The 17,750-nt window shown below is 40.7% G+C and overlaps 1 protein-coding gene across 3 annotated transcripts in view; it reads left to right on the forward strand.

The window, feature by feature from the left end:
- The window catches only part of LOC124154524 (NADH dehydrogenase [ubiquinone] iron-sulfur protein 2, mitochondrial-like), a 25,821-nt gene continuing 8,071 nt past the window's right edge, over positions 1-17,750 (forward strand). Inside the window, exons 1-5 of one of the 3 annotated variants that reach the window (XM_046528319.1) lie at positions 1-87; positions 7,230-7,464; positions 14,395-14,596; positions 14,755-14,942; positions 17,577-17,740. In XM_046528319.1, coding sequence (XP_046384275.1) covers positions 7,306-7,464; positions 14,395-14,596; positions 14,755-14,942; positions 17,577-17,740 — 713 coding nt within the window. In that variant the 5' untranslated portion in view covers positions 1-87; positions 7,230-7,305. Of the gene's footprint in view, positions 88-6,918; positions 7,066-7,229; positions 7,465-14,394; positions 14,597-14,754; positions 14,943-17,576; positions 17,741-17,750 lie in introns of those variants that run through there. The other 2 variants (XM_046528320.1, XM_046528318.1) reach the window with 2 other exon arrangements.

Genomic DNA, 17,750 nt, shown 5'->3' on the forward strand with positions numbered 1-17,750 from the left:
GTCCACCGATATGACACAAGAGGAAGTACCCTTTCTGCATTTGCATGATGGTGACCTGGTATGCTGAAGATATACTCGAAATCTTTGGTAAGTTCTGAATGGCCATCAACAGATTCACTATATATTTAATCATGATGGCCTGAAATAAGGACGTTTTACGATACTCAAAAACCAGCCCGGACATTGGACGAACATGTCCGAATTAATCCAGACGTCTGGTAACCATACCTAGTATACATTTTTAGCCTTCACTCCGGAAATTTTGCCTTTTTTCTTTGCAGCTCCATGCCCCGTGGACAATCCAAGGCTAAAACAAGACTTTTTATTCGCCTATTTTTCACCTAGATATTTTTCAAAAATCATCTGCCGGCTACAAATATCATACATACTTATACCACCATGCAATACGGCAATCACAGTAGCCTCGGATTCATCCACTTCCATCCGGCGTCCAGCTTCAAAAAATGTTTAACTAATTTAAAACAATTAAAGCGCGAGGAACTTGTTGGGGCTGCAAAGTCCTATTCGCTAATCAAAATCAAGTGACTGACACCTGGCGGGAAAATTTGGGAAGCTTTGGGTAGGTGTTTGCGTAACTATAGCTATTTGAGCTCCTGCGGTTTTCGTGATTTTTTTACAAATTCCGTGAAAATTTCTATTAATTTTATCAATATTCTATGCGTTGGTTTCAATAAATAGGCTACCATGCATTGATTTTGGCTAAAAATCGATTTTTATCGATTAAGGCTACGTATAAATAGTATTCGGTTCGCGAGCACTTTCTGGGACCGGTCGGGGACATCAACAACAATTTTTTTTATTATTTTTTACTATCAAGTTCTAAGTTTTCATTAGCCACTCCATTTACAACATATTAGGTGAAAAAATATCATACAAAAAAATAAATAAAATAAAGGTTTTGTAAATACAAAATATAAATAAATAAAATAAAATGAGGTTTCCTATTGAATTTATACCTGTCGGAAGCACATACTCGCGTTGACAGATATTCCTGCTGATGACTTTTACCGCAAGTAAAGTCTGAATTAGGGGCGGTCTGGCCAGATCGGCTGGTCGGCGATTGCCGAGGGCCCCGAGCTTAGGAGTGCCCCCATAACGCTCGCGTCTATCCTGAAGTGTATCTTTATGAGAGGTGCTTCAAAAAAGACTAAGATTCCTAGAGCCAAAGTTTTTTAACATAGTTCGTTTTCATTGGTCGCTTTATTTACAACATACCAAACAAAGATTCCTAGATCCAAAGTTTTTTTGCAAAGTTCTACGTTTTCATTGGTCGCTTTATTTACAATATACCAAGTAAGAAAATATAATACAAAAAAATAAATAAAATAAAGTTATTAGAAGATCAAAGAGAACGTGACGCTTATTAGAAAGGGCTATTCGAAAAGTTCATTCCGAGGTCTTTAGATTACAATGCAATTAAAGGGAACAAATTCACTAAATAGTTAATAGAAACATAGTGCATTATTACAGTTCATAAACTGCGAAATAGTATTTTTTTATAACTTTTATCTAGTTTTCAAGAGCCAGACTAGCGTCAAAATCCATTTCCGGTCATGCAATTTCCTAAAATTTTCCGAGGGGGGGGGGGGGGGTAATAATGAGTCTCAGCCGAGGGCCCCCAATCACCCCAGACCACCCCAGGTCTGAATCACGTGATCATTTTTTCCATCCCTTCCGCGGGACGGATCCAGCGATAGCTCCAATGATGACGGCGAAAATGACCGTTCCCTGCGATCATATTCCGAGATGGCATGAGGGTTGGACCCCTATTTCCAACAATCGACACATCCATTTTCCCGTCGCTGCCACCGTCCCACTGCCGTCTTTACAGTAAGGGAAGAAGTAAAGTAACTGATTTGTTGGGCGATATTTATTGCACTTACATTGCAATAAGAGTTCGGTGAGAGTCGCGTGGGATAGGTGATGGAATACCGGGTCTTGCTAGTGCGCCGACCGCCAAGAGACAGATCAGGGATAGGACTCCCCCCGTCATCCAGATACCCTGTATTTTTTTGAAGAAATGCGGGCTTCCAAAGAGGGAATTGCTACCAGGCAGAGGATGCGAAAGGACAGGGGCGGATCTAGGATTTCTTTTTGGGGGGGCACAAGCAAGGCCGTGTCCAGAATTTTGTTCTGGGGGGCAGGGAGCGAAGGATACCTCGTAATATAAAACGAACGCAATGATGGTGGGACCGTATTAAAAATCTTTCATATCTTTTAAGGGTTTGGGGGGACACGTGCCGCCCCCCCCCCCTTAGATCTACCTATGCGAAAGGGTACGGGCAAGTGCATATCCAAAGTTCGCACACATTTATAGCCACTCGAGAGGCCTCTTCATACACCGTAGGCTCCTTTCCTGCATTCTCGGGTCTAAAAATATTTCATCACTTCTCTAAATGTTGGTAACATCGATTTGTTTAACGCTGACGAGGCGCCAAATAAGGGACAATTCGTCTCACGACGCATCCTTTTTTTACTTTCCACCATCTTCCGATTTATATTATCCAAGATGAACGCCCTCCTAGAAGCACACGCGGGATGAATTTTGCTGTATTCGAGGCGTGGGAGGGGGAGAAGCGAGCGGGGAGGGGAAGGGATCGGCCAGCCGCTCTAGTTTCCGCGACGCTGCGTGGGCGTTGGAATATTTTCTTCACGGACGCGGACTCAAATTAGGCATTTTGTGGCTAAACGGTGGCAGATACGTCAAAATGCACGAAATTTTTGTTTTTGAAGGGCAGTAACTCGGCAAAATCTATAGGAAGTGACCATAAAATATTATATTTTTTGAATTTCGACCTTCCCCCCCCTAAATTGCATTTGAGCGAGGGTCAGGGGTTCACCTAGAGGTCTCAAAATTTTCAGGCCTTATTTTTGATCGGTTTCACAACTTTTCTTCATTGGGCCAGATAGATTTGAAAAAAATCGATTTTTCCGATCCGCCCTACTGTCCATCCCTCGCGAAACTGCAGCGAATCAGAACTCACGGCCGTTAACAGCGATTGCAACGCCACGCTTGGCTTTTAAAGGCCGTTTTACACGGGGCACGGAATTGCGCAGGTTAGAGCTACATTAATTTATAAAATGGCGTGGAACTGCGCGAATGCATGAACGAAATAAGAACGGGCTTTTTTGCCGCATCGCATCCACGCATTCTCGCATGTGTTCTAGCAATTCACCGCTTTACACGCCGCAATTTTGATTGCGCCTTCGCACGTACGTCAGATTGCGCAATTCCGTGTGTTGAAGACAACAGTTTCGCCAGCATTTCAGATGTCTTCTTCGGGTCGATTAAGTGCTGAGAGGCCGTTTTCAACGTCTATTAAGGCCGTTTTACACGTGCCCCCGTGCCCCCTCCCTCCCAGATACGCCTATGCTCGCAACATCACCATGTTTTCAGTGCTAATACGTGCCCCGAGTAAAACGGCCTTTATACACCTCCGTCGGAGTCAGGTGTCTCCTCACTGGTCCACATACGAGACCGGAGACATCTCATTGGTCCGTTTTCCCTGATGTTTTCCTTTTTTTCTTTTTCTCCCTCTTTGGGAGTTGAGTGAGGTAATTTACAAGAGAAATGGATAAGTGGATATTCTTATTATTAAGATTGTTTTTTATGGGAGTAGTCGTGGTACTAAAAGTGTATTACTTTGCTTGAACGGTAGAATAAAATATCATGCATTTGTTTGAGTTGAGTTAGAGGCGCCTATTTCCTATTTGATTAGGTACTCAGGCTCTCGCAACGGGAGTGGTTGCAGTCGGCAGGTTTGCTTGTCATAAGTGCCTTTTGTAGGTATTCATACAAGATATTGTGCGAAAGATTCACCGTGTTGTAAATCTTTTATACTAGAGCTGAGGTGAAAGAGTTTTGCTACCTAGGAAGCCGAATTACCAACGATGGCAGAAAGAATTATTGAATAGAATAACACAGAGCTTTCCTCAAAAGGAATAATGTTACATACAACTGAAAATACAAGTATAGAAGTGGGGAAACAATTCATCAGATTCTACCTATAAAGTAGGGATGGTTGGATCGGATACCTCGGATCCAAATATCCGCGGATATTGCCCTTCATCGGATACATCGGATCCAAAGTCGCGGAAGACATCGGCTCTGGATCCGAAATTCTAAATAATAGCTTCAATGAATGCAACGCCCCGATTCCCAACGCCAAACGCCAAAGAGTTCCGATTCTCTCTTCGAATGTGCAGTCGCATGGGATTCTTGTTCCGCGCCACTGGTCTGTGGTTTATCCGAAGATTTTTCCTATTTTCATTTCCAAACCCAATCGTAACAGTTTAGGTCCTGAGCATGTAAAGATGTTTAAAAAAACAACTTGAAAGCCTATAAAATGATTTTTAATTTATAAAAATATTAAAATGTGTATGAAAATCTAAAAAGCATTCATTCGATTGTACGTGCCCAGAATAAACTTGAATAATTACTTCGTTTAATGGCAGGATTTTGAAAATGCATTTGGATCCGAAAATATCCGATCCGAAAGATCCGGCTACGAAAATCAAGGATCCGATCCGAATCCGGATCCGAAAAAAATCCTGGATCCGTCCATCCCTACTATAAAGCATGTTTCTCTTTCAAAGCGAGGCTTGGACGTTGACGGGTCATTCTCCCACAATCGCACAAAATTATGCCCATGGACTACCGTAAAAAAACCAAAACTGGTAAATCAAAAATGATGTGGTACATTATATTATGTACCCTTTTACTAATTTTAGCGACAAGTTAGAAAAGACCGAAAAAAGCAATATCCGTGGATTCACAGGAAAAAGGGGGAATTATTCTTAGGATATGGTGGCAGCCCTGAACAACCAGCGTGTACAGGGGTGCCGACATAAAAAATGTTGGGGGGGCCCAAACCGGGGACCTTGCCTCGGTAAATTTTATAAGTAGTGAATTTTAAGTTTTTTAAGCATTTTAAAAGAATCATATGATCAACATTAGAACCCTTATCGCTCATATCTCGATATCTGTACACTCCGGGGAAAATCGACAAGCCTGACACATTTTTTCCCCACATCTGTAACGAATTTTTGGGGGGGCCCGGGCCCCCTCAGGCCCCATGGAGTTTGCGCCACTGAGTGTGTAGAGAAAGATATTGTCGGCTTTATTGGGTTGTTTGAGTTTATACTTGCTTTAGTGAATGTTTTAACGCTGGAAGAAAAATTTTGGATCAGTTTTTGAAAGAGCCAAGATCATCAGTCATGTCCGTGGACAGTTAAAAATTGGTAACAGTAAAATCTTATGCTAATTACAATTGAGATATCTTTTTCGGCTATAAAATGCAAGTTCAATGTAGTAAGGACAGCCGTAACATATATAAAATCCCCACAATAAGTTAATTTAGAGAAAATCGTCATGCCCGTGGACATCATGTTCGTGAAATCTGCAGCCCATGGACATGACAGATGGTAACGCACATGATAATACCTACACTATGGCTAGTTACAGAATGTTCAATGACAAATTGAAAAAAAATTTTCTCGTGAGTAAACATTATATTCCTCTTCTGCTATGTCCGTGGACATATATATCATGTCCGTACACAGCACAAAAGTGAAAGTTAAAAAAATGTAAATATCAATAACGATCTCTGCCACTTACGTCATTAGATTGTGTGATTGACAAACTGTAGTTGCACAATTTTAGTTCTTAATAAACAAAAATTAATTTTTTTAAATTTTGCCTGCACAAAATGTACGTTTTTTCGAGACTGACCCTGGACAGAAGCAGAGAGGTCAATGGCGGAGGAATTCGATACGTATGACCGAAGGATGATGAAGATAAAATGGATTTCCGAGTAAGTTATGACGAAGTGCTAAGAAGAGTGGGAGAAATGATAAGTCTTCTGGAAACCTTAAGCAAAAGACTGAACGACTTAGTTGGCCACGTGTCGGGTAGCATTTAGATTTAATTAGTATAATCATTGAAGGAACGGTGGAAGTGAAAAAGGATAAGGGACGGCCTCGAATGAGTTGCATACGACACGTATTTAGTTGGCCACATTATGAGACATGACACGTATTTAGACACGTTACAAACGACACGTATTTAGATGGCCTGATGAAAGCAATCGTAGAAGGACAGGTGGAAAGGAAGAAGGGCAAGGGACGGCCCCAAATGAGTCACATAGGACAGATTATGAAGGATGCGAATGAGAAGAAATACGTCTCAAAAAAAGAATAGCGGATAGGAGAGAGGAATGGAGAGCTGCGTCAAACCGATCATAGGATTGTTGACTTATTATGATAATTATACTAGATACATGGTCTGGAAGGATGAGTGCGTATTAAAATCCTGCATTGACATTTATTTATTTATTTCATACTTAATTTAAGCTTCCGTCCTAGTGTAGAAGAATTATCATGACGATGAAGATTTTTTGCATAAATTCTAACTCCTCCCAAGGCCGCTATTTGGGCCGTAAAGCATCGAATTTTCATTCCAAAACTGTGAGTATATTTCTTAGACGAAGGAAGAAGTCTTATATGTAAGCCTTGAAGCTTACGAATGGGTTTGGTGAAAATATTTTCCTTTCTTCTCCAAGAAATCCCCCAAAACCGGGAAAAGGCAGCCGTCGCAACAAACGACCTCAAACTCCGCTCTAATTAATGATCCGAAAATTTATTTTTTCGTTCAGGCTACAATATCAGGTTTATGAAAAGGCACGCTGACATTGGGCAGGCATAAAATTCTATTGACCATTTTCTGTTTTTTATTACTCATATGGATAGTATAAGTAAGTAGATTATGGGAATTTCTTTTCAAAATCAATTATTCTCTCTAACGGAGAGTTTTCACAAAACTATTTTTAATCGCTATTCTTCGTGCCATCTATTGTTAAAATCGATGAAATTATTCCCGTTATTGTTATTAAGCGTTGCTAAGGTTGCTAGATTGTTTTTGTGAGACTTTAGAACACCGTCATCGGAAATAGAAATGGCCAATTTGGTAATTGCTACAATTAGGAAGTCATCATGCTCAATCGGAGGGAAGTTACTGCAAAATGTTGCCCAATTATATCCTGTCAAGTAAGAATTAGTGTTTATATTGTAACAAAGCATAGAAATAAAATCACGGCTGCAGTTATAGTCGTATGATTACTGCTACTAACCATAAAAACTTCTTATCTACTGTATTGCTGTTTACTACATGATGTTAATCAGTATTTTTCAATGCAATTATTTTCATTTAGTTCATGTCCAAAGCGAGGCATTGGGAAGGTGTGGTATCCTGACCCGGAATACATAAAGGAGTTCTCAGGGCCTGTAATGTTTCCTGTTGGAGAAATGGCAAATTGGAAAATGCCTCCATGGAATTCGAAGCTTCCTCCATTGGAAAAGAAAGTCCGTAACCTGAGCGTCAACTTCGGGCCGCAGCATCCTGCAGCTCACGGTGTTCTCAGATTAGTACTAGAACTTGATGGGGAGGTAAGTAAATCTTGCTGTAATGGTTAAATCAGAATACTAAAGAGTAATTAATCGAACTAATTAAGTCTAGTTTGTTGTGTGTATTAGGCATCATCATCATCTCAACATCATCTCTTAGCAATCCGACGATTGGTTTGACGATCTCCACTCGTAATTCGTATTACCTAATCTTTGAATAATTACATGATACTTTTGCTTTTCGTCTTTATTCGGCTGCTCTATGTGTCTCATCCTAGGCCTTCTTTTCCCTTCTCCTATTCCATCTATCTATATTTTTAGGGAGCGTGGTAGCTTAGTGGGTAGAGCGCTTGGATATTGATCGAGGAGTCCTGGGTTCAAATTTTGGATGAAGCCTTCGATGGTCTCAAATCATAAAATCCTCGAAGAGCTAGATGGCCCACGGAAAGGAGCCAATGCCCTATCCCCTCAACCTGAATGTGTGAAATCCACACGCCTATAGCTTAGTTCGGGTGAGCTCTACCCTCATCTAACAACACAAAACTTCAGGTTGAATCACTGAGTGAGTGATTATATCTCACGATGTAACCGATTAATATTTCTCGTCTTCCTTCTTAAGTTTTCTAGAGACTTCTTAAAACTTACTCGCACGGTCTATCGATTTTAACTTCATCACTCTTCTGTAATACCTCATTTCGAAAGCTTTCAACCTAGATTTCTCTACTGCTGTCTTCGTCCATGCCTCATTGCCGTAAAATGGCTTGCTTAAAATATAAGTCCTGATGAATGGTTTCTTAACTTCAACGCTTTATTCCCAGCTGTTAAGAGGTACCTATTTTTGAGGAATGCACTCTCCATTTGTGCTATTCTTCTTACTCCAGGCTAAGTGTACTGTGTAGTGAGTTAACTGGATAAGTAAGTTCAAGCCGTGTTTGCGCATGTTGAAGTCACGTGACAACTGCCTTCGATCTAATAAAAAAGATACGCGCGCGTTGACTGTCGAGAGACGCGTCCCGAATTGTGGTCCGTGAAGGAACTCGACCTACTGATTGCCATGGTGACCCGATCTTTGTTTCCAAACAAGACTATTCTACAGCAATCTTAAAATGCAAGTTTCCTAAACTTAGCCACTCACCCGTGAATAAAAAAGTAAAAGTTAAGTTAGTCGTCCCAACTCGACTAATTAGTATCTTCATTAGTCTTTCTGTGTAGAGGTGAGAGATTGCGTTCCACCATGCTATTTGGACAAGTGATAGAAACTCCGATTGACTTCAGTGACTTTACGCAACTCTCTCCGTGAAAGGGTTCAGGATCTTCGATGTTTCTCCGCTTGGAACTCGAGAAAGCTGCTTCATAAAAATTACAACGAAAAAAAATTTCCTCCTTTGTTCATATTTTTACAGTTCTATCAGAAACTCAGCCAAGCAAGCCCGTAACAGCACTAGCCAACGTTTTTGGCCTTGGGACGCAAGGAACACGTTCCTTCTTCGCGTTCGAATGTAGGGAGGTGAAAATCGCAGAAGGTATACGACGAATGGACGGAATTCAGTCCAATAGAAGGGATTACACTACCAAATATTTTGTCTGATTTATAAAGCAATGGGTGTAAGAAAGGCTCTCACCAAATTTTACCCTTGAGCGCAGAATAATTTCGCCCCTAGAGCAGTTTGAAGTTTCAACTTGAATTCTGCGCCAAAAACGTATTTCTCGGGCGACGCCATGTTGATGACGTGTGAACCTCATGATATCTGCATTGTTTGCATAAGGAGTGCATTGTCGCATACGTTATTTCGAGTTTAAATACTATATAAAACGGAGAATTTTAAATGAGTGGGAGGAAACCTTATGTATATCGAAATTTAAATATCGAAAACCAATTTTTAATTTTGAGTGTTCCCTCCTATTCTCCAAGTCGCCCGGATTTTTGAGCGGGTGTCCACCTCTTCAGCGGAAATGATCGTGCAACAGATTGCACAAAGGTACCAACAAGTGTTACAAAACTACTTGAAGGGGAAAATGGAACACAGGCTACTAGTGCGCGCGTGCGATGCACACAAACTCTATGAAGAACCCCAAACGAAAAAAGACATCGGGAAGAGGCCGCATGGACAACAAACAGTTAATTCAAAAGATATCCTCTACATTATTTCTACTGTATAGATACCTTTTTCTCAACTTATACGCAACCAAACTCTACAAATGAGGTACCAAAATGCACAGAATTTATCAGAGAACATGCGACGGCATATCTTACTTCCTAAATATTGCTATTGTTTCCTAAAATTAGTTTAAAAAAATAATCGATTCCGGCAAGATTGTCCTCATCCCAAGAATACAGTTAACGCCGTCGGATCCCACCATGCCTTTTAATTTCACTCGCAGACAATTTCCCATTAAGGTTTCCTATGCGATGACTATTAACAAGGCTCAGGGTCAGACTTTGCGAAGAGCTGGCTTATTCCTGCCTGACCCTGTATTCTCTCATGGCCAACTTTATGTAGCATTCTCTAGGGTAAGATCTTTTCTAAATATTTTTGTAAATGTTAAGGAAAACGCTAAACAAGTATTAACAGAGGATAGTGTAATTACTTCCAATGTTGTGTTTAAAGAGGTCCTCTGACCTCAATTTGTACATGAACATGCCAATTAAATTTGTACATAAGACCCTGCCTTTTTTTCTACATTTTAAAATTAGAAACGCGCCTATCCCTCTGTGGACATAAGTCAACAATAAGTCAACAATCAATAAGTCAACATAACACAATTTGTACATAACACCCTGCCTTTTTTTCTACATTTTAAAATCAGAAACGCGCCTATCCCCCTGTGGACCTGCATTGAAAAGAGCGGGGGAAGCCCGCTGGGAGTGGGCGCATCACGCTCGTATTCTTTTTAATTTTTCTTGATTTTTGCCGTTTTTATAGCATTTTTGTTTTTATTTATGATTTAAAATATTTTTGTGCACTCGTACGTATATTTTTTAATAGGAAAGGCCACTTGGCGATATTACACCTCTCGACACGCAATGTAATTAGTTCACCCCTCCACCGACCGCGTTTACGACGACGCGTAGGGTGTTTAGTCAGATCCGCTCACAGTCAAAGAGATTCACTCAAAGGGCTGCTTACAATACAAGTTACTGGACCCCATGATTGGCTTTAAAAAGTTACTGACGACCTTCATGGCCATAAAAGCCTTGCGGCCAATACGCATTGCCCTATGGGTCTTGCTGGTTTTCTAGCTCTCGTTATTTCACGGTTGCGGAACGGCTCTTGAGGGGGTCTAGCTACGCTACTATTCAAATTACCGGAAATGTTATTAATTACTTGAATGCCCTATGAAATTGAATTACGATCCAAACACTGAACGCTTTTTAACTGTTTGCAGCTCGCTGCTTCCACAAGATTCCTCCACAGTTGAAAATGACACCCAACACGTATGTATTCCTTGCTGCCATCCAAGCGTGGTGGGATGCATGGCAGTTAAAATTAAATTTGAAAAAAAAAATGCGTGGTAATGTATTTCTGGAAAAATAATGACTCCTTACTAAATAGCTATATAATTCGGAGCACCCAATTAAAGACAGTTGAATCCGTAAAATATCTAGGAGTTAGACTCAATAATGATCTATCGTGGAATAAACATATTCGGGAAATAACAGGTCAAGCTAATCGTAAAATGGGTTTTGTTAAAAGAATATTAGGAAAGTGCGACCACAAAAGTGAGAGAAATTAGCTACTTCTCCCTCCGCAATGCACTGCCAGTGTTGGGACCCTCATGAAAAAGGCTTAATTTAGAACGCGTGCAAAGAAGAGCTGCCAGGTACGTGAAAAATCGTTACGATAGTCTCGTTAGTGAAACTGACCTCTTAGATAAACTCGGTTGAGAATCACGGTCAGACCGTAGATTGAAAAATAGACTAAACCTTTCAGATAAATTCAAGAGCAGTGTCTTTTCTAACGAAGTTAGCCATATCTTACGAGCGCCAACATTCTCAGATCAAGATCCCAAGATCAGATCATATAAGTAAAATGAGAGAGATAGACCGTAGTACAGACAGATTCAGAATGTCTTTTTTTCCACGATCAATAAGTGATATTAACGGCAACATTAGAACTCACAATTAGATTAGATGACTTGTAGTGTAGCCTACTAGCTTATGTAAAACTTAATGAATGTTTCTTAATTTTATTATTATTTCTAACAGCATGTAGTAGCATAAGTATGCGTGACGTTTTATGGATCATGTGGTGTGCATGTGGGAGTCCAATTGCTTGCTGGTGATTGATCATCCCCTCCAGAGTTCCTTCCCCTTCCCTTCTTGAGTTTTTTTTATATTACAGTGCAGTTTCAAGGAGCAAATTCCCGGAATATATAATAGAACCACAATATTGTAGTATTAAATTTTATATTTTGTGAAATTTTCACTATTCACAGTATTTTTTCTAACGAAGTTGTTATTACTTATTAACTTATATCCAGGGATGCCTGCTTACAAAAAATATTGGGGGGGCAAACAGCGCGCGGGCGCGATCCCCGCGGGGATCTTGCCCAGGGAAATTTTGTAAGTAGTGAGTTTTAAGTTTTTCAATCATTTTAGAAGAGTCATATGATCAACATTAGATAACTCAAATATCGATATCTGGGCGCACCGGGGAAAATCGACAAGCCTGGCACATTTTTTTTCACACAACCATAACAAACTTTGGTGGCTATGGCTTGGGCCCCCTCAGGTCCCATGGAGTCGGCGCCACAACTTCTATCTAATTTTTAAGAGCCAGAATAGCGTCAAAACCATTTCCGGGCGTGAGCTTTCCTAAAGCTTTCCGAGGGAGGACCTCCGAATCCCCCGTAAGATGAGCCCCAAGAGAGGGCCCCAAATCACCCCAGACTGCCCCTGGTCACACCGAAGTAAAAATAATTTTTGAAAATAACGAGTTGCACACTTGAAAATTTTGTAGGATTTCGTCCAGCCAGAAGCCCTTCTCGATTATTCCCTTTAATACCGGAATTTTCCCACGGTTTTCTGCTAAACTATTAAAAACTCCTCACCAAACAGCAAAGCCGTTCTCGACAGTGCACGGCGCGGGTGCAGCTATTCACGGGTGTTTCTAAGGGGCCGATCCCCTTGGTGAGCGGCGCGAAGTCACATTAGTGAGTAACCACGCACTCTTTTTACTTTTATTGCTGATCGAACTGTTGGATAGCAATGCCATCCGCTACGTTTGATTGCCGGTAGTATTCCTGACATAAATACCCATTCTATACATAGCAAATGAAATAGTATTTTCCTTTAAATTTCATTTTTAAGTCATCAATTTCAAAAACATGAAATTAACGACATATATGATAGACACATCGTACAAGCAGTTGGTGTTTAGCTGGGGTGCATTAAGTTTGTTATTTTTGGGATGGTCTAATTATTATCCATTGCGCCCTGGTGGTATGCAATACCTCGAAGCTATAATACGTCTAGGTATGGTATTCGTGGACGAGTAGTTTTTAGATAATGATCAATTTTTTAAAAGCTGTTTTATAAGCTAGTGTAATAGAAACTTTCATTGGAGAGCAACACATAAATTACCTTCTTTTTCATTTTTCCTAATATTACATGTAGGGGCAAACCCCCTGACAACATCCCCCTTTATCCACCACTGCTCTAAAGATCAAATAAGCATTATAAAATTTTCTATTTGACTTACCTTCACTTAACACTTGGGTTTCAAGCGTATAGGTTGGGATGGCCACAACTAAAGCCATGACTGATTGCCATCAGGCCCAGCCTGGGAACCTGTTTTGGGCAGTGGACGAGTTGGAAGGAAATGGTTTCTGGGAAGGGGGAGGAGTTGGGAGAAGGGAATGCTCACCAATCAGCGGAAGAAATACCCTCCCAATCATTGGAAAAAATCAGTTCCTGGTGATCCGGTTGCGTATAAATTAATCTTGTATTTTCATAGAAGAGGATATCTGTGGGTCTGTCTGCTATGCATTTCCATACGGCTGCACGGATTGCAACCAAAGTTAGCGCGCAGGTGCAGCTCATAATCCCAAGACCCATAGTGCTACTTTCGGTTGCCTTCAACCTCTCCTTTGCATCTTTGTTCTCTCATGACCATTTGTTACGCCATGTCACACAACATATCCTGCCGGGTAGGCACACCTCTTCACTTGCACAAACGGAAGACGTAACCCAAATTATACTAATCTTATCTATCAATCCTCTCGGTGCAAACCTTTTTGCTGGGGTATGAGTTCATAAAACGTTTTTGTTCCACACAAATATGGACACATAAAGCGATCAATGTTGTGGAGCAGGGTATAAGCTGATCCCCTGTGCGGTATAGGGAAATCAATTTTTCCATTTTTTACTGTTCAGCCTGCCTAAAAATCCTGCTATGTGACCATGTGTTCAGTTTCCCACTTCTCTGGGTACTATCTTTCCTAATCAACGCCAGGTAGCCTGCTACTTACAAATAAAAAGGTATTTGATCGTCGAAATGATCAACTCAGAGTTACGCATGCAATCCAATCCATCACTTTTATTTCTAATTTGTCCAACCATGGAGGGTGTACCAGGTTATGTTCCGGTGTACCAGTGTGTCAGACCAGGCCTGATTGTTGTCCTCACACCCTCCCAATACTATCATGACAAGTCATTCAATGAGCACTGCCTCAGTGTAGACATTGGCATTGAGTGAATTGTTGTAGCAATATGTGTTATTTCTGGTCACAAATTAGTGACTCAATGACAGCCAAAATAGAAACTTTTGATTTGACGGAGTTACATTTTGCTGTTTACATGTCTTTCCTATTTTTTTACTGTCAAAACTTGCAATGGGTGGTTGTTTTGGTCATAACAATGGGTCTCTGCCCTTGACTGAAGGCTAACAACAAATTTTTCCTACCAGTCGTGGAAAAATTGATCTCGGTACATATTAATCAAATGGAACCATTTTTCACTTTTCTTTCCAGACTGTAATAAGAGCTGATCCTCACGTTGGTCTCCTGCATCGAGGTACTGAGAAACTCATTGAGCATAAAACATACACTCAAGCCTTACCATATTTTGATCGGCTAGACTATGTAAGTGCAATGCTCAATGAGCAGTGTTTTTGCTTGGCTGTGGAGAAGTTGCTAAATATTGATGTCCCAATTCGAGCAAAATACATTAGAGGTAATCTTTTTCATAACTTGAACCTTCTTCATTGCTTTATACTAAAGTTTTTTTTCTCATAAGGATGCATTGTTATTCCCAATAATTCTTATTTTTTGTATCATGTGAGAAAACTGCATTGCTTACAGAACATTAACAAGTGAACTTTTATCATCTAGTGCTCTTTGGGGAAATCACAAGGATATTAAACCACATATTGGCTATTACCTGCCATGTAATAGATGTGGGTGCAATTACACCTTTCTTTTGGCTCTTTGAGGAACGCGAAAAGTTGATGGAATTTTATGAGAGAGTATGTGGAGCTAGATTGCACGCTAGCTACTTTCGGCCTGGTGGAGTTGCATTAGTAAGTAAATAGCATTTACCTATTATGAGTGATGGTGCTTAATAGTTGGTTTCTCAGCCACCAACTAGTTAATGTCATAACATGCTTAAGGTTCAGATCTTGTGTAATTTTTGTCTCTTAAGAATTAAGGTGGGTGGTAGATAATAATATTGCTGATAAAGAATGGTTCAGGTTTTTCCTTTTACTGTCGTTCGGAGTACCCAATAAACTACAGTTGAGGACCTCAAATCCGGAATCCAGAAACCCAAAAAATCCTGAAATCTGGAACGTTTGATAATTCCTCTTCATATGGTTTCGACTAGCCACCTCGTGGCACGACTCTCCGAGCCTTGTTCTGGGACGAGTAGGAAGTTAGCACACGCTATGAACATATGCTAACAACTCAGGCAGGGACACGTAGGGATCTCAAAAAGCGAGCGCAAGAGTCTGAACGCATTTATAAATTAATTAATTAACAAAGAATACCATGAAGTCCAGAAATCCTTTGGTCCCAAGCTTTCCGGATTTGAGGTCCTCAACTGTATTTCAATACTATTTAAGAATTGATATCCGTATACCTGATGAAAGGCATGTGTTATTCAATGATGTGTGCTAATTCAAGACAAAGCAGAAAAATTAAGTGCAGAAAATGCATGGTTGATTATGTTTTTCTCATTCCTATACTTGTTATTACTTATTAAATAATACTTACATTTACTTATCTTGGGGCATGTGAGGCAGGGGCACAGCTAGGAATTAAGGCTAGGGGGGGTTTAAGGTGCAACTAATACTTGGGAGTCTTCAGGGTATGGAATAGCCGCCAGGGTCAGCGGGAGGTGCGGGTGCCCTCCCCCAGAAAATTTTTATGATAAATGGTTCAAAATGGAGATTTTTACGGCTGTGAATAGTTTAATATTTTGGTTGTGAGTCATCCGTTCCCATAATATTAGTTACTAAATTTGTCACATTAAAATATTTTCATTAAAAAAATTTCTCTGAGTTTATCCCCCAAAATCTCCCTCGCTGCACCACTGATGTCACGTATTGTAACCGTTCGGGCGCCTTCCCTACATCACAATGAACTACAAAACTAATATGCCGGGCTAGCGTCGTCGGCAGTGGGCCGTGAAATAGGTTCTCTCTGAAACACGTGGCAGGTATAGGAGCGGGGGCACAGAGACTCTAAGTTTGTAACATAATCATTTATTGATCTAATAGATACCACACGTAACAACAAAAAAAAGAAACAATGCCACAAAGAATCCCTTCATTGCACAAAACTAACCAAATCATGGGCTGAGCTCGGTTGCGGGTAGATTACGAGAGCTAAAGCACGGAAACATAAGCAAAAGTGCCGTTGCGACTCGACAAAAATTAAAAGGACGGAAAACCCATGCTTCACCCCAGCCCACCCCAATAAATAATTAATTTTTAATGACCTAGTGGGAGAAAGTTTACCAGCGTAGGATGGCAGGTCCGATGGTATTGGCTGAAGTTTGGGAGGCACCGGGAAGTCGATTGCAGGTGAGGTGACATTGGCTGAAGTTTGGAGGCACCGGGAAGTCGATTACAGGTGAGGTGACCCCGGCTGAGGTCTCTGGAGGAACCGTGAAGTTGGCTACTGGTACTGCCCGGTCGTCTTGCCGCATCTGTCTGGCCACCGGCATAGCATTCCACCAACTTCCTCACTCCTGGGCAGTCAGCGATCGAGAGAGCAAGCTCGCCTGTTTCCTCCTAGCGGCCACCGCTCTCCCCTCCTTCCCCTCTTTTCCCGTGCCTTTCTCAGCTGACTTCCTCTCCGCCGCCCCACTCTCCTCTCCCTTCCCCTCTCTCCGCCGGTCGCTCACTCACGCCGGTCTTGGGCCTGGTAAACTCTATCGCGCATGGGTTCCGTCTTAAACAAACCCTTATTAACCGCTCATGCCCTCGCTCTCGCAACCACCCAGCGACCTTGTGTTGTTACAGTATATATTAACTGATATCTACTTACTGCCCTATGTGCTATCTCATTTGGCTCGTTGTGAGAGGTATTGGGTTGTTCATAAGAGAATTCAAAAACAAGATGCTTGTTGTGAGAGATATGACTACTTCACTTCAACTTACAAGAGAAGGTATGTAGCCAAGTGTTGCTAACAAATTGTGTTCTAACTTTGCAATGTGATAGAAGAATGAATTTCGAGTATAGAGTAACTAAATAAATATTAAAATTGAATTTCAATATGGTAATATATTGGTATCTGATTATGATAGAAAGAAAAGTAAAGAAAAACTTTGTAATTCCACATAAATTTATTAGTATACAACCTAGGTTTTGATATAGCACATCATCATCATTTGGCACATTGAAATAGATGACAGAGTATATAGTCACTGACAAGAAATAAATTCCTTAAGACTCAACAATGTGAGGCGTGGGGTCAATTTTTAATAATTTTAAAGCGATTCCATGAAGTCATGCCTGAGGCAATGAATCATTATGATAGCATGATTCATAATCTGAGTTTACATTGTTTTGGAATAATTTCTTTAGGGTAGTATTTTTGAATCCATTGATTTTGAACTATTTGAGGGCAATGCAATACAAAAAACACTTAGCCTAGAGCTTTCAAGGTCCAAATTAAATAAGCCAAAATGTTGCTTCCTCATTATCATTAGGATATGCCCATTGGACTTCTTGATGATATCCATAGCCATGCATCCCAGTTCGGAGAGCGCTTAGATGAGCTGGAGGATCTTTTGGTCAATAATCGACTTTGGTGTCAAAGAACCCAGGGTATCGGTGTACTTGGTGCTGAAGATGCTATTAATTATGGATGCAGGTAGAGTAAT

This window comes from Ischnura elegans, chromosome 2 (genome assembly GCF_921293095.1).
Source record: "Ischnura elegans chromosome 2, ioIscEleg1.1, whole genome shotgun sequence".
In the NCBI taxonomy this organism is placed as follows: domain Eukaryota; kingdom Metazoa; phylum Arthropoda; class Insecta; order Odonata; family Coenagrionidae; genus Ischnura; species Ischnura elegans.